The sequence below is a fragment of the Heterocephalus glaber genome, unplaced genomic scaffold (genome assembly GCF_053883595.1).
Source record: "Heterocephalus glaber isolate CG9 unplaced genomic scaffold, H.glaber_assembly_v1.0 deba00000122, whole genome shotgun sequence".
NCBI lineage: Eukaryota > Metazoa > Chordata > Mammalia > Rodentia > Bathyergidae > Heterocephalus > Heterocephalus glaber.
The window spans coordinates 78,005,831-78,027,371 of NW_028258138.1; the positions used below are offsets into that span (position 1 = coordinate 78,005,831).

The 21,541-nt window shown below is 40.5% G+C and overlaps 1 protein-coding gene across 10 annotated transcripts in view; it reads right to left on the bottom strand.

Annotated features, from left to right (window-relative positions):
- Rad18 (RAD18 E3 ubiquitin protein ligase) overlaps positions 1-21,541 on the bottom strand; it is a 199,852-nt gene that overhangs the window by 125,376 nt on the left and 52,935 nt on the right. For 7 of the 10 annotated variants that reach the window (XR_015453336.1, XM_087216724.1, XM_087216722.1 and 4 more), the window contains 3 exons: positions 20,876-20,975; positions 19,878-20,006; positions 11,747-11,931 (listed from right to left, as the gene is read on the bottom strand). Coding sequence is in view for 9 of the 10 variants with exons in the window: in XM_087216724.1 (XP_087072850.1) it covers positions 11,747-11,931; positions 19,878-20,006; positions 20,876-20,975 (414 nt within the window). In the remaining variant the exon portion in view is untranslated. The remainder of the gene's footprint in view (positions 1-11,746; positions 11,932-19,877; positions 20,007-20,875; positions 20,976-21,541) is intronic. The other 3 variants (XM_087216726.1, XM_004835260.4, XM_004835259.4) reach the window with 1 other exon arrangement.

Here is a 21,541-nt window from a genome sequence, read left to right on the forward strand (position 1 = left end):
GAAATACAAAGAGAAAGGTAAAGAAGAACCCTTCAGGGCTGGATTAAAAGCAGAGGCACTGGTGTATTCTCATGATCTCTAACATCTAAGTATAGATAGATTTATATGCATCAGATACATGTAGTATACATGTATGCATGCCTGTGTATCCATGTGCCCATATGTACATGCAGGCATGCCTGTGCATACAGTCCCAAGCTCCTTTTACTGAAGTAGCCTAGAAGCAAAAACACCAGTAGCAACAGGCACAGCTGGCAGCCACAGCATGATTTCACTAATAAAAAGAACCAGAGCTCCTTAGAGAAATGGCTGATTCCAGGGCTAGGACACAGAAGGACAAAATGAACCTCTAATATCTTGTTATGCCAGAAATAAGGAAAAAGTAACAAAAACAACAGACATATGTACTAAGACCCAGAATCAGTATAAATATATTCCTGCTAGCCATACTTGGAAAAATACAAATACCAAAATAAATAGGAATAGTAATGAGTTATAAATCAATGGATCCATACAAATAGACAAGAATAAGACAGAAAGGAGGGGTTTTCACAATTGTGACGAGTACCATCTGGCAAATGTGAAGGAAGTACTTTGGAAAACCATTTTGTAACCATGACAAAAAAAGAACGGTGCAGGTGAGTCACCCAAGGTTGCTAAATATAAAAATGAAATTTTAATGAGGTAGAGAATGGTGTTATTGTATCTCTATATATTTCCTTTTTCTTTCTATAGAATATTATTTATCCAAGTGAAACTATCACTTTTTAAAATTTATTTTTTGAAAAATAAAACAAAATTTCATAATCAAATAATAAGAGAAAAACAACAGTTATTCTCACTCCCCCTTACCCTAGATGAGGTCTGCCTGGCAGATCACTCCCCTTCCTTGTAGACAATGTCCCTCTTGCCATAGGTGAGTAAGATCCGCCTGGGATGTCACTCCCTCTGGTATCTCACTCCCCCTGGCCCTAGGTGAATGAGGTCCCCCTGGGATCTCACTTCCCCTGGCCCTAGACAAGGTCTGCCTGAGATCTTACTATCCTTGCCCTACATGAGGTCCATCAGACCTCACTCACCTCATCCTAGGTGAGGTCTGCCTGCTCACCCTTCTCTTGTCACCTCCTCTTGCCCAGAGTGCTCTGTCTGACCCAGCTCAGGCTCAAAGTGTGCTTGAAACGCAGTACTGGTCACACTCTCGGGAACCAGGTTCCCCTGACAACCACCCAACCTCAGGGATGCCTGACTTCCACTCTCTTAGCTTCAGGAAACCAATTGAAAATGTTCTTTCCTTTTCCCAAAGGCCCCAGTTTCCGGTGTCAAACATCACTATGGGCAACCTCCCTTCCTCTATCCCCCTTTTTTCTCCCCTGGCTTGTGTTCTTAAAAACCTCAAACCTCTCCATCTCTCCCCTGACCTGAAGCCAAAACATCTCATTTATTTTTGCAATACAGCCTGGCCACAATACAAATTAGATAATGAATCACACTGGCCCAAAAAATGGCACTTTCAACTTTTCCATTCTGAGATCTAGACAATTATTGCCACCGGCTGGGAAAATGATAAGAGGTCCCATATGTCCAGGCATTCCTTGTTATTCAGACTCTCCTCTCTCTGTGCCTCTTGTGACCCACTGAACTTCTCATCTCAACTCCTATGTCAGCTCCCTCCCCTCCATCGCCCCACTACAACTCCTCTCACTGACCCTTTCTCCCTGGGTCCTCCTCACCTGCCTCCCACAACCTTACCCATTCCTAACCCACCCCAACCTCAACAGCCTTCCACTGTCCCTGCCTCCGTACCCACTCTCCCCAACCCCTCCTATACCCAGTCTGACCTCTGTTTGCCTCCATTTCAGCTCCATTCCAGCCCAAGCCCCAGCCCCCGCCCCCTCCCCCTCCAGCTGCAGCCAAGAGGCTGCTCAGCTTCCTTCAGGACCTCCTGCTGTAATTTCCTCTGCTCCAGCCCCTACTTTCTCCACTTATCTGACAGTTCCAACCTTCTTCCTTATCCTAACAAGAACATTCCAACTCCCTCTCAAGCAAGGTCTGAACTGCAGTTTGGCGTTTCTTGCCTATCCCCTGCTCCTCAGTTTCTTGCTTTGGGAGGCAGTGCGGTGGAGGGAACAGTCTCAGTTCAAGCCCCCTTTTCCCTGTTGGATCTTTCTCAGATTAATCAGTGGTTGGGTTCCTTCTTCACAGACCCCCACTAAATATGTTCAAGAATTTCAATGTCAAAAAAAAAAAAAGAATTTCAATGTCTCATTCAATCTTATAACTTAATATAAAAAGACCTAAGTGTCATCCTTACTTCTACACTCTCTGCCGAGAACAGACAAATTTGGTCCCTAGTTCAGTCCTATGACAAAAGCAGGTGGCTTGAGCCCAATTAAGAGGATGACAGAGCTAAAGCCATCCCCAGGGCAAGCCCCCATGAGATTTCAATCACATTGATGTACAGGGGCGTGTTCCTGTAAGGCAATACCAAGGCTACATGGTAATTTGCCTGGTTAGGGACCTAAAAAAGGCAGCCCACAAATCAGTTTATTATGACAAATTAAAGGAAATTACTCAAATGCAAGATAAAAATCCTACCCAGTTTATGTCTCACCTAGCCTCTACTCTCAGAAAGTTTACGGCTCTACTCTGAAAGTCCAGAAGGGCAGCTAATTTTAAAGATGCATTTTATTACCCAATCTGCCCCAGATATTTGCAGAAAGCTCCAAAAAAAATTAAATTTGGCCCTCAGATTTGATCAATCAAGCATTTCAATAATCAAGGTATGGCCACCCGCCAGCAATATATATGACTTATATACAACTGCTTGCAGCCACAGTAAGAAACCCACCAAAAGGGCTGAAAGCCAATCAGAGGCCAAATAAAACCTCTGGGAATCCAAAAAAGGGGTCCAGGACCCTGCTTTAAGTGTCACCAGATTGGCCACTGGGCCAAAGACTGTCCCAACCCATGACTCCCTCCCAAGCCATGCCCCATGTGCAGAAGCCCTCATTGGGAGGCAGGCTGTACTGGGGTGACCAGGCCCACCTCAGGGGTACCCTCCCTGGGCCACTCACCAGGCTCAGACACCCTTCTCCGTCCTGATGGGTTAGACCTCAGATGATTGTCACACCCCAGAGGTCTCAGATGCCCCTTGGACCATCACAGCTGCCAAACTCCAGGTAAATCTTGCATAAGGTAAGATTGTTTCATTTCTGATTAATACAGGGGTGATCCTTTTCACCCTCTCTTCATTCTCAGGATAGCTAATTTTAGCCTCAATTACTGTTGTGAAAATTGACAGCACCGTGCCCAGGCCTCTCAAAACCCCCCTACTTGGCCGGGGATTTACCTCAGTGGCACAGCACCTGCCTCGCAAGTCAAGGTCCTGAGTTCAATCCCTGGTACCAAAAAACAAAAACCCTCTGCTCTTATGCCAACTGGAAAACCAAATGTTTACTCATTTGTTTCTAGTCATTCCCACAGGTCCAGTCCCGCTCCTCAAATGAGATATTTTAAGAAAATTCTGCCAGCCTCACTATTACAGGCTCTGCTCCCCACCCTGTCACCACCCTTCTTGCACCTACTGCTACACCTTCCTTCTACCCTATCTCAACCGGCGCATTTGGGACATCTCAATCCCCTCTGTCACTCAACATCACGTGCCCCTCCACATCCGCCTAGTTCTTCCCCCTCACCACATACATTTAATTACTCAGATCCCAACCCCAACCAGACACAACTGCTCCTCTCCTTCTTGGAAATCATTAACTATTTCTGTCTCAGATTCCAGGTTTTGCAATGCTCATAAACCTGAGGGGACCCCTCAAACCTCTTAGACAACAAGTCATTCCCCCACTCCTCATTCTCCCCTACTTCCATCAGACTGACCCAAATTCCAGAGGATATATAAATGCCTTGCTTTTGTGTGTCATCATTTTATTTATTTCCTTCATTCAGTTTGCTTTAATCATATATAGTCTCACCTTCATAGTTCCACGCTCAAATCCTATCTCAACTAGATAAAACATCTCTGTTTTCAGGGCACTCTGTATAACTTCTCTCCAGAACACACCAAATAGTTTTCCTTCCTTCTCACCCTCCTCCTGTTCAATAATCAATAAAAAGACCTTAAACACTTCCCTTCCTCCTCTCTACACCCTTTGACCCAGTTAGCTTTCCTTTTCTTTCTCTCTCTAAGCCTTGCTATAGTACGTTCCTCAGCTCCCAGCTGCTGTTCCCAATTACCTTTACAAAACCTTGCGGTTAACTCATTACCTTTAGTCAAAGACCTCTGCTCACTCCCCTCAGGCTTATTTGCTGGAATCCCTTCTCCCCTGAGCAGAACATCTCCTTTTTCCCAACCCTTAGATCAATTCCCTGGATTTGGTTGTCCTCTGGATCGAGGACCTCCTATTCCAGGAAACCCTCTGTGAGTTCTCCTCAAAGGAAATCCACCTTTACATCCTTCTCCTGATCCTGTCTAGCCACACCAGCAGCCTAACTAGCTTATGTATTGTCATCTTCCCTTCCTACTCACATATATATCCCTGACCCTCATATCCACTGCCTGCTTAGCTTCAGCAGCCCCCGGGATCAAGGGGCCAGGCTCAGAAAAAAGGCAAAAGGTAGTTCTATCAATGGTTAGGGAAACTGTTTCCAAGCAGGCTAGATGTCCTGGCTTCTCCCCATATTAGGGCCCCTAGTCCCAATCTTTCTACTATTATTGATTGGACCCTGCATAATAAAGTTTTTGACAGATTTTATCCAGGAACAGATCTGATCCATAACATCCAGACAACTCCTCCTGACTGCCCACTATACTGCTGTCCCACAAGAACTTCCAGCTGACCCCTGAGAAGGGGCAGATGGTCATCACACTCCTGACACCTCAGTGCCTCTGAGACTGAATCACCTTTCCCCTCTTTCTCCTCTTATCTTTCTCTCACACATTGCCCACGCTGTCCCCAATCATGCTCAAAAAAGTCATAAGAATCTATGACCCCTACCTTCTTTTTTGTTCTTCTTTATAACACAACAGTTAGGAATGACAGGCTCCCAAGTTGGACACCCTGCCCAAGCAGACCCGCTACCCACATCCTTAGGAGCACAGAGAAAACAGGGAGCTAGCAGCCACCTTGCTGCTTCTACCACAGCCCTGTTTATTAGCCAGCCCCAGGCACATCACCTATGGGACTCTAAAATTTTCCACCCTCTCAACCAGTACCCCCTCCCCTACCTAAACTCCCCTATAACAACCCTGCACACCCTCCTCTCAGGGCCAATGGCCTTTTCACCCTTGGCCCTTCTGCACCCAGATGGCAATAAACTCATCACATGTTGCTTGAATTTTACCTGCCTCGGTAGTCTCAATCATGCCTTAATCTGACCTTACAGTTATTATACTGTGTATCATTATCTTCAAAGTAGTTATGCAGAGTACAAGACATATACCAAAAAGATTCCTGCAGGAAAGAAACACACAGATTTCTTATTATATTTCTTATGAGTAGCAAGGGGGGAAATGTACCACAGATACTTTGCAGACACTAACCAACTGACGAAACTGATGTCATACACAAGGGCCTCTTAAATGTCAAATGCTTCTAGAAGTGACACTCTGACAATGAGACATCACATATATAGTATTCTGGCCAGGAAGGTAATTATAAGGAAACAGACAAAAGCAGAATGAGAAATACTCTATTTGGAAACACATACACACACCCACGCACAAAGGACATTTCATTCTTTTAAAAGGCCAATGTCATGAAAGACAAAGAAAGGCTAAGAAATCATTCCAGACTGAAAGAAATTAAAAAGATAATACAACTAAATGCAATATGTGATCCAAAACCAGATCACACATTGCACAGAAAGATCCATAAAGGCTATTTCAGGATCCACTGACAAGACTGAAATAGAGAGATCAGAAATGAGTGTTCTAACACAGTTAAGTTGACTTCAACTGACAGCTGTTTTGCGGGATAAGAGAACTTCTTTTCTTAAGGAAATGCACAATGAAGTATTTCAGGGTGAAGAATCAAGATTATACAAATTTTAAGAAAATTATAATGTATGTATGTGTATATATAAACATATATATGTATGTGTATATATATACATATATACGTATGTATATATACATATGTGTGTGTGTATATATATATATATATATATATATATATGGTAAAATGCTAACAGTTTTGTGAATCTGTGTAAAAGATTTTGTGGTGTTCTTTAGGACAGCTTTTCAACTTTCCTTTAAGTCCAAAATATTTCCAAATAAACATTTTTTAAAAGAATGTAACAGTAAGACATTTTCAGATAAATAGAAGCTGAGAAAATCCACCTCAATAGTACAGGAAATACTGAATAAAATTTATCAGGGAAAAATGAATGATATTATGTGGAAACCTAGGTCCACACAAAGAAATACAGAAAACTGGAAATGGTAAATGTGCAGGTAAACACAGATTTTCTTTTATATTTGTATTTAAAAGAAAACTGACAGTTTAAAGCAATAATGTTAATAAAGTATTAAGGGTTTGTTTTCTAACATACACAGAAGAAAAATCTATAACAACAATAAAAATGAATGGAAGTTGAAAGGTCCGCACTTTATACACGAAATATTATAACATTATTTGAAGGTATAGTCTAGTTTAACCTAAGTTAAAGATGCATATGGTAAACTAGAATAATCACAAAAAAAAGTGTGTGTGTGTGTAGAAATAAAAAATCAGTTTTCCTCACCATATTTTTGTAACATGGTTCTGACGACCCCCCATCTTTACCCAAGCAATCTGCTCTGCAGCAGTTCATACAACTCAGGGAAACAGCTGTCTTTAGAAGTTTAAATGATGAGACATAGGACAAGATGTGGAAGAGACTCCAGAGCAAGAACATCTGTCCTTGCAGGTTGAGTTTTGCCTCCTCCAGAAATGTAGATTTATTCTAGCTCACTTTCCTGGAATCCCCCTGAACCCATGCCTTTTTCCAGTTTGCTTTTATTTTTTGTGGTGTTGGGAATTGAACTCAGGGCCTCATGCTTGATAGGCCACCTCTCCACCACAGTTATACCACCAGCCCTCCCTTTATGTTTTCATAAAGGACACATTATCTAGGTATGCTTAATTAAATGATTGGTCACTGGTGACCAACTAGACCTTTAGTCTTTCCCCTACCCCAAGTGGGACCAGGGAATTCCAACCCTCTCCAGGCACTAGGTTGTCCCCTCCTCCAGGGGTTATCTAGAAACTGTTCAAAACTCATCCATTAACATCAGTTCAGATATGGTTGAAAGGGGCTTGTACCTAGGCCTGGTGGCTCACACCTGTAATCCCAGCACTCTGGGAAGCTGAGGCAGGTATCTGGAGAGTTTGAGCCAGGCCTAGGTAATTTAGCAAGACCTTGTCTCAAAATAAAAAATGAAAAGGGATGGGGATACAATTCACTGAGAAGACCCAGATTCAATCCCCACTACCACAAAAAAGCATTTGTGTGGGGAGATTATAAATAACAAAGACTACCTTTGTCCCTCAGGAACCAGGGAGAAAAAACTAAATATCATAACAAAAGCTGTTTCTATTACTCTAGTCACACAAGGGCTATAGGAGCCTTAAGCCAAGAACTGTGAAGGAACACCTCTCACACACATATCAGTATCGTTACCAGAATATCATAGAAGTATAATAAACCACTAGTACAGATAAAATAAAAAACTAAAAATTACTCAACTAATCTAAAAGAAAGCAGGAAAGTAAAAAGAATGAATGGGACAAACAGAACAAGACCCCAGTTAAATAAAATAAAAGAAATGAAAATAGTTGAAACCCTACAAATAGCAGAGCTTGTCAAATTTAGAAAGAAAATCCAAACCTTATATAGCTTACAAAAAACATAGTTTAATATAATAGTTCAATAAATGTAACAAGTTTAAAGAAAATGAATAAACTAAGATAAATGAGATGGTTATACTGGTACCAAATAAAGTAGATTTAGAGACAAGGACTATTACCAGAGGCAAAGATGATGTTTCATAATGATAAATAGGTTACCTCACCAAGAATGTTACCCAGTATAATGCCTACCTGATCTAACTGGACACCCAATCTTGCTTATTTCTGAGGACAGGATGGATGTCTGCAGTCCAGAAGTTCCTCTGTAGGTGGGCAAGCCCAAACCTAGGGGATCTGAGGCAATCACCAGAGTGACCCACAGATGACCTCTACCTTCATTATAATCCAACTTCCATGCTAAGTGACACCCCCACCACCAGTATGGCCAAAATTCGAGAGCATAAAAGAAAGAATTGAGCTGGCATCTAACTTGTAAGGATTTTAAAAGAATTCTCTGCTCATCCCAGGAAAAGACATGAATATGCCTCCCCTTTAATAGCCTACTGCAACCTTATAACTCCGCCATCCCTGACTGGTTGAAAAACTGATTTGGCAGCTAGACTCCCACTTCTTCATTCCTTCACCACTGAACACACTTGTGCTACTGGTCCTTGGTCTTACCTTAGGGTTTGCAACACTGGAAGGAAAAAGAAATAATTATATTGGGAGTCCCTCTCTTGGAAGAAAACCAACAAATTCTGGGTAACAAGAAGGTATAACCGTACAAGCCAGCTGTGAGGGCCCAGGCCCGTAACCCCAGCTCTCTGGGAGGCTGAGGTAAGAGGATCAAAAGTTTGAGCCCAGCCTGGGCAACTTAGTAATTTAGCAAGACTCTGTCTAAAAACATTTTTAAAAATTTTTTTTTAAAGGGCTGGTGATGTAGCTCAGTGTGAAGGTCCTGGGTTTGTTCCCCAGTACAAAACAGAAAAAAGAAAAATAAAAGGAGAAGAAAAGGAGGAAGACAAGGAAGAAGAAGAAGAAGAAAAAGAAGAGGAAGGAGTGAGGGAAAGGAGGGGGAAGAAAGGAGAAATTACAACAATAATAAATGTACACATACCTAATTAGAGATTCAAGAAACAATGATAACAAATACATATGAGTATCCCTAATCCAAAAACCTGAAATGCTCTAAAATTCAAAAGTTTTTGAGCATCGACATGATACATAAACAAAATTTCACATCTAGCTTCATGTTCTGGGTCACTATTAAGATGCAGACACACTAGAAATATTGCCTAAAACTACCTTCGGGCAATGAGAAAAGAAGTTATATGGGAAATAGGAACGAATTTCACTTAAAACTTGGGTTCCCTCCGCAGTATAACACACAATGTATATGCAAACATTTCAAACTTTAAAAAAAAATCCAAAGGAGGGCTGGGGATTCAGCTCAGTGGTGCCACCGCCTGCCTCACAAGCTCAAGGTCCTGAGTTCAATCCCCAGTACCAAAAAAAAACCATTCAAAGCATTTCAGGTCCCCAGCATTTCAAATAAGGGGTATTCAACTTAAATCTGAAAATTCAACACATTTTTATAGGTCAAAGACAAAACCACATCAAAAATCAGAAAATATTGCCAGGTGTGGTGTCACATGCTTGTAATCCCAGCACTCTGGGAGGCTGAGGTAGAAAGACTACAAGTTCAAGACTGGCTTGGACAATTTAGCATCTTAGCAAGACCTTGTCTCACAATAAAAAGAAATTTCTAAACAAGGGCTAGGGATGTACCTCAGTGTGAAGGGACTTGAGTTCATTCTCTAGTACAAAAATTTTTTAAAGTTAAAATTAGAAAATATTGTTTATGTAACAGTATGGAAAGGAAAAACACAACATATCAGTGTTTGTGGATACAAGTCAAATAGTGCTTATAAGAAATTCTGAAGCTTTAAATACTTACATTAGGAGAACTGTCAAGTTAATTATCTAAACCTCCACCATAAGTCAGAAAAAGAGAACCAAACTAAGTCTAATGTAGGAAGAAGGAAATAATAAAATAATAGTTCACTGGAAATCAATGAACAAAACATAAGAAGTTGAGAAAAGTCAATGAAACTGAAAGCTAATTCTTTGGAAAGATCAATAAAATCTATTATCTGTAGGCAGACCAATCAAGGAAAAAGAGAGAGAGAGAGAGAGAGGAGAGACACATTTCCAAGACCTAAAGTAAAAGGATATCACCACAAATCTCACAGATATTAAGACTAACAAGGTGTCAAAGGATGAAACTACAACAAGTTGAAGAGCATCATCAGCTTTATGTTACAATTCTAGAATAGGGAAATATTTCATTCCATAAGACAGATTAAATGTTCAGATGGGCTGAGCACCAAAGGTGGATTGCGTTGGGGGGGTGGGGTGTCTTGAGACAGAGTCTCACTATGTAGTCCAGGCTGGCCTCAATTCTCCTTCCTTAGCCTCCAGAGTGCAGGTATTACAGGTGCCACCATACCTGGCAAAGGTTGGTTTTAATAGATAGAAAGTCTGAAAAAAGCAGGAAAAAAATCACCAAGAGTAGATTGAACATTTCAGTTACCTTCCTTGTAAGGCAGGGACAGAGAAACAGAACAGTAAAAAATAACTGACTGATTAATGTCAGGTCATTCCATAACAGTGATGCAATTAGGGATAGGAACAACTTGCAAAGATGCACACAGGTTTGTAAAAGCTGAGCATCTGCAAACATATCACAGCTCAATTCCACTCCAGGCATCTATATCCAACAGTACTATGAGTCTATGTACACCAAGAGACAGGCAAAAGATTATTCATAGCAGAATTATTCTTAATAGCCAAAAGGAGGAAAGAATTAAATCAACCATTAAAAGGATAAAGCAGGCTATGTTTATACAATGGAATGCTATATAGCAACAAAAGGGAAAACCATAAAACATGGACAGATCCACAGCTGTTATTCCATTTATATAAAGATCAAACACACGTGAAACAAATACATGGTGTCAGGATAGTGGCCAAATGTCACAGTGCAGAAGGTTGCAATGAGGAGGCAGGCAGACAGGACCCTGCAATGCTGACAGCATCTCAGTAATGGCTATAAAGGCACTTTCACTTTGTCAAACTTACTTTGTGATAATTTATCAAACAATACTCTTAAAAATTGTGCACTTTTCTGTATGTATGCTATTCTTCAATATTTTTTTTAAATGAGGCAATTCTAAGGCTGGGGATTTAGCTCAGTGGTTCCGCCGCCTGCCTCACAAGCACAAGGTCCCAAGTTTGACCCCTGGCGCGCGCGCGCACACACACACACACACACACACACACACACACACACAAAGAGGCAATTCTATATATGCTAATATAATAGAAAGAACTCCAAAATATGTGTGTGGCTAAACAAAAAGGAGAAACCACTAAACAGTGTACACAGAATACTAATATTTTTGTAAAAGGACATGTATTTGTATATAGCAATCATAATGGCAATATTGACTCAATGCTACTTGCTACGTAAGGTACTGCACAGGGCATTCGACATGAATTGTATCACTTATTTCTCTCAAAACATCAGAAAGTCAGTCATATTATTATCCTTATTTTAAAAATTAGAACAGCGATAAAAAGATATCAAGTAACTTGCTCCCACCACCCAGCATATCCTGAGAAGCCAGCAATAACAGTGTCTCTGAGAAGGCGACCTGGGGCCTGGGACATGGGGTGAGACAACGGCTGGCTTATCACAGTATTCTTTAAGTACCTTTTGCAGGAATATATTTGCATATTTAATCTATTACCAAAAAAGCATTTATTAAATTTTTCTTTCTTTCTTAATCTCTGAGCTACACAGAACTGTTTCACCTAGAGGATCATAATTTGTTTTACTACTTTACCTGTCTTAGGATGCAAAGCATCACATTGGGCATTATACATGTGGACAAATTCTTGGTGCCTTTTAATGAGCTGCTGTTTATTTCCTTGAATAGATAATCCATGCTGTTTCAGCTTTTTCTTTAAATCACGATCAGAGAGTAAGTTATACACAGTTTTGGGCAGCTGCTTCCTTTTTTGAACAGAACTGAAAAGGGGGAAAAAAATCTCTGGTTATTGTGAATTACCAAATGCTATCATGTAAAACTATAACTTACCTTCTGACTCGACATCTGTGACTGAGAGAGTAGTAGAGCTATAAGACAAAGAGGAAAAGAGGAGAGAATCTGTGGGTAAAGTTTAACAGTCAGATAGATGGATGCAGGTGGCACCAAAATGAGAGACTTAGGTCTCGGAAAGAGGTTAGGACTGAAGATGCAGACTGGAAACATATCTAAGTGTTATGAGAACTTCACTTAAAAATCTCACTCATGCAGACCTATTCAATTCTCTACCTCTTTAAAGCATACTTTCCCTAAAATCTGCCCATGGTCTCCATGCAAAATTCTTGTAAAAGCTAGCTATCTTGGATGATTAGAGTATGAATGTGATTGCAGGATATACTAGAGATTTAAGGATATGTTAACACATATAACTTCTCTAGATAAAGTTCAGGCAAAACTTCCCCTCAAATCCAAGGCAATCAATTTTGCAAAAGTACTACATGAGAAACAGAAGCCTGTGAGGATAGCTACTTTCACTTAACTCATGACCACAGCTGAAAAAAGAATCCAGAAAGTTGGCCCACAAGTAATATTCATGTGGTATACTCTTGTGGTGTCATCTTCAAAGACGCATGAAAACCAAAAAAATATGATAGGGTTGTGTTTTCTTCAATTATTTAGGTTAATATATAAGCCCTTATAAAAAAGTGTACTAGCAAAATCATCACCTAGCTTCTCATTTTTCCTCTCTCTCTCTCCTCCCTCCCCCTACCCCTCCCTCTCCCTTCCCCTTTCCCTCTTTCTCTTGTACTAGGGATTGAACCTAGGGCCTCCTTACTAAGCTCCATTTCCAGGATTTTTCCATTTTTTATTTCTGAGACAGGTAAGTTACCCAGGCCAGGCTCAAACTTGTGATCTTCCTTCCTCAGCCTCCCCAAGGACTAGGAGTATAGCTGTGCACCACCACCCAAGGACTCATTCTATTTTCATAATAAAAACACATAAAAATTTTGTTATAACAAGTCATATTAAATTACTTTCTCCTACTCTTCCCCCTAAAAGTTATTATAAACACCAAGCTACCTAAAAGTATCAATGACAAGATAATTTCATAAACAGGAACTCCTTAGCCTGAATACATAACACAATTCAGCTCTATGGCCAATGAGGTGTTTAACAAGTGTTTTTCAAGGAGACCATTACAATTACAATCATTTCAAAATGAGAAAAGCAACAATTCAGGTGAAAATTAATGGGAACTTTAAAATAATAGATTTATCCAAAAAACAAGATTTACATAGGATCTGTACAGAATCAGTTCACACTAAGCTCCCCAAACTCCAGTATCCCTTAAATAGCTTGAAAAGCTTGCTTACAATGCATATTCCCAGCTCCTTCTCCACAACACCCATCCACAGTTCAGGCCAGAGGTGGAAACCTAAAACCTGTATTTTCAACAAGGTTCCTGTAATAGTTAACTATGTTAATTGAAGACACACCCAATTGAATTGGATCAGCATAGTTCCAGGTATGGCTGAAGGGATTTACTGAAGACAGAAGACCCACCCTCAGTATGAGTGACAGCATCCAATAGGCTTGATGCCTGAATGGTATAAAGGGAAATGAAGGAAGGTTCGCTTCTGTTTCTTTGCCGATGCTCCAGTCTTCACCTTCACCTTGGATGTCATCTCCTGGCTTCCAGCACAGACCCTTCAGCCTCCTGATACGGACTTGCATGGGACACTTCAGTGAGCTCCAGGCCTTAATTGGATTCTTCAGATCTCCAGTGCACAGATAGCCCTCTTGTGTGCTTCCACAGCTGACTCTATGGGTGGCCACTGTAAGCCAATCTTGTAAATTCTTATATATTGGTATATCCTGCATTAATTAAATGTTTCTCCAGTAAGCACTGACTGATACAGATTTTGCTACTGGGAGTGGCTCTAGAGAAACAGAATTGTAAAAATGAAATTCTTTAATGGTTTTAGTGGTTCCTGGAGTTGGCTCTCAAATTTGATGTGACCTAAAGATGCCATAGCCTCTCCTGATAATGTGGAGAATACTGACAGTTCTTGATGTGAACTGCTTAAAGTAATACCCATTAAAGTAGATCCATTTGATTATCCTAATTCATCATTTATGAAATGTAAGGAATTTAGCAACTCCATATGTGATAGTTACTTTTGAATACTGTTGGCAGAGTGAGAAATATAATGATGCTATCTGGTTGCTCTTAGCATCTCTGGACAAACTAGTGAAGGAATATAATGAGCTCAAAATATGCATAGAAAATCTAAAGCCTTCTAACCATGAGGACAAATTAATAAAGGAAAATAAGGAGCTCAAAGATTCAAACACCCAGCTGCAGACACATATAAATAATCTAAAAGTTTCTAAGTGAGTCCTGAAAGAGAATCTCCTCTCCTTTAGCCACAGGGCTGAAATTGCAAGAACCCAAATGCAGGCCCTCATAATCTGATTGGCTGAAATACAGCATAAATTTAATGCTCAGCCTGGAAGGGTATCTGAAGCTAAGGGTGAGGAGGGCACTGAATGGAAAAGAATGGGATCCAGTAAACTGGGATGAAGATTTTAGGAGGATCCTGATGAGGCTAAGGAAGCTGAACTCCTCAGCTTTAACGAGATTATTTTGCCGGAGGAAGAGATTTCCCCACCCCACCCCCACCCCTGATGGCGTTGGCCTCTCCTAATATACCAGAGGAAACTAATCCTGTTTTGACCAAGAATGACAATCCTGACACTCCCCAGGACCCACCCTCACCACCTACTTTTGCCTCTAGGTCTACAACCAGTCTCAAATCACAGAAGGCTCCAAAGAGTGAGGTACATAGTGTGACCCACGAGGTCCACCATTCTCCTGAAGAACTTCTTGGGTCTTCTCTTATAAGCAGAGCCCTGAAGAGCAAGTGTGGGGATGCATCTTACAGGTGTGGGAGAATGGTGCCAAAAACATACACCTAGATCAGGCTGAGTTTGTCGATATGGGCCCGTTAAGCAGGAATTCTAAATTTAAGGTTGCAGCTTGAAGAATTAAAAAAAGATATTAATAGCTTATCTGGCTGGTTAGCAGAAGTGTGGATCAAAAGATGGCCCACTGTGAATGAGTTAGAGATGACTGATATTCTCTGGTTTACTGTTGATGGGGGATTCAACAGCTCAGGTAAACGGGAATGCTGGAGTGGATTTGTCATGATACACATAATCCTCCACATTGGGATGATCCAGAAAATGTAGCTTTTATTAACACCTTGATAAACAGATTCGGAAGGGGAGCACCAGCACCCCTGAAGAACCTTGCCAATGCTCTTCTCTGTATATCAGATTTCACAGTGGGGACCAAAGTTATTCAAATGGGAAACTTAAGGGCAATGGGATAAATTGGATGGGAGAATGGCAGGGGTGAAGTGGCAGCACTTAATCGCCAAAGGGAGGGTGCACACATTGTGCATTGGGGGAAAGGAAATGATTACAGACATTTTGGGGACTACTGGACACTGGTTCTGAACTAATGCTGATTCCAGGGGACCCAAGACATCATTGTGGCCCTCTAATAAGAGTTGGGGCCTATGGAGGTCAGGTGATCAACAGAGTTTTAGCAAAGGTCTCACAGTGGGTTCAGTAGGTCCTCAAGTGCATTCTGTAGTCATTTCCCCTGTTCCAGAATCTATAATTGGAATAGATATACTTAGTTTTGGCAGAATCGTCCAAATAAGTGGTTCCTTAACTTGTAGTGTTGGGCTATTATGGTTGGAAAGGCCAAATGAAAACCATTAGAGTTGTTTTTGCTGGTAAAATAGTAAACCAAAACCAGTATCACATCTCTGGAGGGATTGCAGAGATTAGTGCCACTAACAAAGACTTGAAGGACGTAGGGGTAGTGGTTCCCACCACATCTCCATTTAATTCTCCCATTGGCCTGTGCAGAAGACAGATGGGTCTTGGAGAATCACAGATTACCATAAACTAAATCAAATGGAGTCCAACTGCAGCTGTCATATCTAATGTGGTGCTCTTGATTGAGCAGATTAACACAATTCCTGGTACTTGGTAAACAGCTACTGATTTGGCAAACCTACCCATGAGGCCCATCAGAAACTATTTATTTTCAGCTGGCAAGGCCAGCAACACACCTTCAATGTCCTACCTCACGGTTATATTAACTTCCCAGCCCTGTGTCAGAACTTAGTTTGCAGGAATCTTAAGTACCTTTCTCTCCCAGAAGGTATCACACTGGCCCATTACATTGATGATATTGTGCTAACTGCATCAAGTAAGCAGGAAGTAGCAACTACTCTGCATTTGTTAGTAAACCATTTGCAAGCCAGAGGATGGGAAATAAATCCAACTAAAATTCAAGGTCCCTCTACCTCAGGGAAATTTCTAGGAGTCCAGTGGTGTGGGGAATGCAGATATATCCCTTCTAAGGTAAAAGGTATTTATCTCAATTACACATTTGGCTCCCCCTACTACAGAAGAAGAGGGACAATTCCTAGGGGGCCTATTTGGATTTCAGAGGCAACACATTCCTCACTTAGCTGTTTTACACTAGCCCATTTACCATGTGACTCAGAAAGCTGCTAGTTTTGAGTGGAGCTCAACAAGAAAAGGCTCTGCAATAGGTCCAGGATCCTGGGCAGGTTGCTCTGCCACTGCGGCCATACGATCCAGCAGATCCAATAGTACCTGAAGGGTCAGGTAGGGATGTGATCTGGAGTCTCTGCCAGGCCCCATACATGAACTGCAGTGAAGACCTTTAGGAGTTTGCAGCAAAGCTCTGCCACCATCTGCAGACAACTACTCTTCCTATGAAAAAGAGCTCTTGGCCTGTTACTGGACCTTAGTGGAAACTGAATGGCTGACCATGGGACACTAGGTTACCATGCAACCTGAGCTGCCTTTTATAAGCTGGGTATTGTCTGACCTACCAAATCATAAGGTTGGATGTGAACAGCTAGAGTCTATCATTAAATGGAAATGGTACAAGTAAGTTACATGAAGAAGGTGCCCAGATATCCATGACTCCTAGTCCTGCCATATTGCCTTCTGTCTCCCCCTATGGAAATATGCTCTCATGAGGTGTACCATATGATCAGCTGTCAGAGGAAGAGAAGGCTAGGGTCTGGTTTATGAATGGTTCTGCATGTATGCAGGCACTGCCCACAAGTGGAGAGCTGCAGCATTACAGCCCCTTTCCAGGATATTCTTTTTTTTTTTTTCCATTTCCTTTTTTTAAAATGTACTAAATTCTTTTATTGGTACATTGTAGGTATACAACACAATTACATTTCTCATTAGGAATTGTACCTTTACATAATGCATCTTGGTTCTTATTTTTTCCCTATTCCTAGCCCTCCCTTCACACCCTCCACCCTTTCCTATTTACAAAGACTTTATTTCCATTTTTTCCATTTCTCATCATTTTTCCTTTCCCTTCCTTCCTTTCCCTTGCCCCTCCCACTACCCCTACCCCTTTGGACCTTTTCTTCCTATTTTACATTATCGATTATTCATTCTAATCATTGGTACATTTTAGGTATACAATATAATGACATTCATCATTGGAAATTTGCACCTTTACATAGTCTCTCTTGGTTCTTATTTTTCATCCTTGCCCAGCCCTCCCTTCAACCCCTCCAGTCATCCCTATTTACAAAGATTTTGTTCCTATTTTTCCATTTTCTCATATTAATCCCATTCCCTTCTGCCCTTTCCCCTAGCCCTCCCACTTCTTCCCAGTGGGTAGAACATTAGGTGGTGGACCTGGTAATACATTTTGCCTGGAAGGAAAAATGGCAAGATGTGCAACTGGATCAGCATATTTCTGGGTGTGACTGAAAGGATTTACAGAAGACGTAAGACCCACCCTGGGTGTGAAAGGTATCAACCAATAGGCTTGTCACCTGAATGGAATAAGGAAGGCTCACTTCTGTTTCTTTGCAGATGCTCCAGTCTTCACCTTTACCTTGGAGGTCATCTCCTGGCTTCCAGCACAGACTCTTCAGCCTTCCATTGCAGATTCTTTGGCCTCCTGATACAGACTCACACAGGACACTACAGTGAGCTCCAGGTCTTCAATTGGATTCTTCAGATCTTCACTACACCACCCTGTTGCACTCTTCCATACCTCACTCTGTGGGCTTTCATCGTCAGCCAATCTTGAAAATTCTTATATATTTGTATATCTTGTATTAAATCTGTTTCTCTAGTAGGCACTGACTGATAACAGTTTCCCCAGCTAAAAAGAGCAGGTCCAAAGATCATATACAGAGAAACAGTACATTTAAAAATAGACAAAACTACCAAATATTTCTCTACTAACCAACAGTGCTACTTCCTGGGGAAATTATTTATTTTATGCTCTATTACTACAATCCGAAAGCAATTATCTAACTATAAAAACACCTGTAAACTCCAACAGAGTATATTTTTCTGAAATTTGTTCTTATAATGACAGCCAATTGGACTCTAAGATTGACAAAATTATGGCAAAATAAAATAACAGTAGATAGCAACTGCTGAATCATTTTCCAGGCATTTATAACAAGCACACAAAGAGAAACAAATAATTAAGTCCTTATCCAAAACATTTATTTTATTAAAGATAGGTTATTAAACTTACAACTATAAAATTCTAATAAAGAACTACATCGTTCACTGCCATTTACAATGAAAAGCACTGCCTGAGATCAACAATTTCTATCAGGAATTTAAAATCAGGAAGCCAGAGGAAAGTTTCCCTAATCATGAAAATGACACTGATCCTTCTTCCACAATGTAGTGAAACTGAGTCTTGCATTTGAGAGCACTTATAATCTGAGAACATCAAAAGGAAGAATACGTGCTTTGAATGAACTGTGAGATGATTTCATGCAGTATGGGTTAAGAGTTTTCATCCACGTCTAGGAGACAGCTTGGGGCATTGCAGTGGAGGCTGAAAAACAGGCCAAGTCTCCTCAAAGTGGCCAGATGCCAGAGACAGGATATAACTACAGAGAGATGCTGTGGAATGGCTCCCTAAGTATGTCTGACCAATTCTGTAAGATGTGAATTGTGAGGACAAAAAGGTTTAGGGCTAAAACAAATTTAGGGATTACTTGATGAAATCATACCCAGGAGTTATCTTCATGTAGGGATTCTTATCACCCTCAATGTACTAAGAGGGTAACACAGTCTGCACTGATTCTAAGTTGCACTACAAACCAAATGCCAATACTACAGCATTCTACGGAGCAGGATTTGAAATCACTACTGGAACTTAAACTTAATTACACATGTACAAGTATGACTTTGAATACAGAGCTAAATGTATTAGAATACAATTAATGAATCTAGAAAACAAAGCCCCAAATAAGATTATCAGTGCTGATTTCTTAGTCTTTAGGTAGAAAATACTCAGCTTCTATACCCCTAACTCACTTTTTTGGGGGGGAAAAAAACTTCTCAAGAGAAAAGCCAGTCTTGAACTATCTAGTTTTCATTTATTCAGAATATCCATTAAGTAACCAAAAATTCTTACTCTCATCAATAAACTTACACCTATGGCAGGAGAGAGTACTGTGCACACAAGACTTCCCAGGTCTGGAGTCAACTGTGTCCCTCAGGGTAAATGAATGAGAGATCACTGCTCTTCCTATGTCACCTGGTACAAGTTACCACAGAATGAGTCTGTCCTTCAGACCTTGCATTTGCCCTATGTTTACTTCTAAAAAGTGACACCTTTTTAATCTTTAATGATAAAAAAATGCTAAGATGGCTCTGCCTTACTAGCATGGTTTTTGGAAAACACTCTTCCAACTCCTTCAAAATAGATCAATGAGAAGGGCCAATCATTCTTTTCATCGCCACTTTCCAAATACTGCTCATGTCTTCAGCTTCCTTCCTCTCGTTTTCCAAAACTCTGAATTATTACCTATTCTTTTCCTCTTTCTTCCTGTTCAAGAGTCCTTTCAGCAGGTCCAGGATAACTTCATTACTGAACTGCTGGTGTCTTGTGTTCAGCATTTTGTTCCACTGACCATCTGCTCTCTCCCTGCAGAAACTACCAGAAAAGAGACTGAAGGCTTAAACAACCCCTATTTTTAAAAATAAAATCTTCCCTTGATGGTGCTATTTACTGTCCCTAAACTACCACCTCACTTCCTCCCTTGACCACCAGATTCATCTAAATTGCAGCTTCTGGTTCCTTTAATACCCTGCAATTAAACTTCAATTAAAATTTCATTCCTAAGCAGCTTATATGTATAATAATAGTGGACTGGTTTAAGAAATTACTGTTACTTTGATGTATAACAGAGGTAGACTAGCATAGTAGCTGAATGCAGATACTGTGGTGATGACTCATTAGTTATACAACCTAGGTGGTTTGGAGGGGAGGACATTATATCTTATACCTATTTTTGCACCCTTTTTTGTATCACGTATCTATACCCACCTTGTCAAAAAACACGTAAATTTTTGAAAAAGTTTGATTTAAAATTTTAAAACTTTTGAGCATCCTAAGAACTGAAGCAATATTTCATACTTTCCATATTTGGAGTCTCGCCTTGCTTTCTTTGGCCAAGAGATTTTACAGGAGTTCTAAAATTCTAAGAAGAAAAGAAGTTTCTAAAAAGAATTCTAAGTCACTGATTTCTCAGGTCAAAATTTAAAAGTTAGATACATACTCAATATATTTAGCAGTTATTATATATTCCATATAGTTAATCACATATGGCAAATTGAGAGTTGAGGAAAGAACAAGAGGAGAGGGAATGAGAGACATGCCAAACAAGAGTAAAGGAAAAAAGCAAGTAGAAGAGGGAATATGACAACTGGTCAAAGAAATAAAATACTGAATGTTTTTCAAGCTTCTAAAGAACCAGAAGCATCTAGCTAAAGCAACTGAAGGGTTATAGTCAACTTTCTTACCTTCTGAGGCTCTCCTTCTTCTCGTCACGTGACAAACAGCTGTCTAAGTGCTTATTAATGTGATTTTCTGGAACGTTAACACCACAAACAGGACAATCCACTGTATTTTTTAAAAAAAGAAAGACTTTATTATCTGTAGAAAGGGCAAAAAAGTAACATAAGCTGAGATACCAATGTTGTCTAACCTAAACCACAAATAAGACGTAATCTGAAAGGCATACTGCAGGAGTTGGCAAACATATTTAGTGCAGGCCAGGTAGCCAACAATCTAGGCTTTCTGGTCATACTGCCCGTCGCTACTGTGCAACTCTGCCACAGTACTATGACAGTAGTCAGAGACAATGTGAGAACAAATGGGTATGCCTGTGTTTCAGGAAATTTTTATTTACAAAAACACTTGGCAAGCCAGTTTGTTAACCCTAGGTGGGAGAACAGTGAGGAAGTGAGCTTGGCTAGAACCAGATAATTTTCTGAGAGGGAAAGAGAAGAAAAAAGATGGGATGCCTAGGATAGTGGCTTTAAATGCCAAGCAGAATAGCATGGGGATGTCAAGGAGTGAAACAGTTAAGATAAAAAGAGGTCTTTAAGATTAAACTAGAACTACTACATTGGGTATGGGGGCAGAAAAATAGAAAGCTACTGTCACACTTGAAGTACAAGCTAATT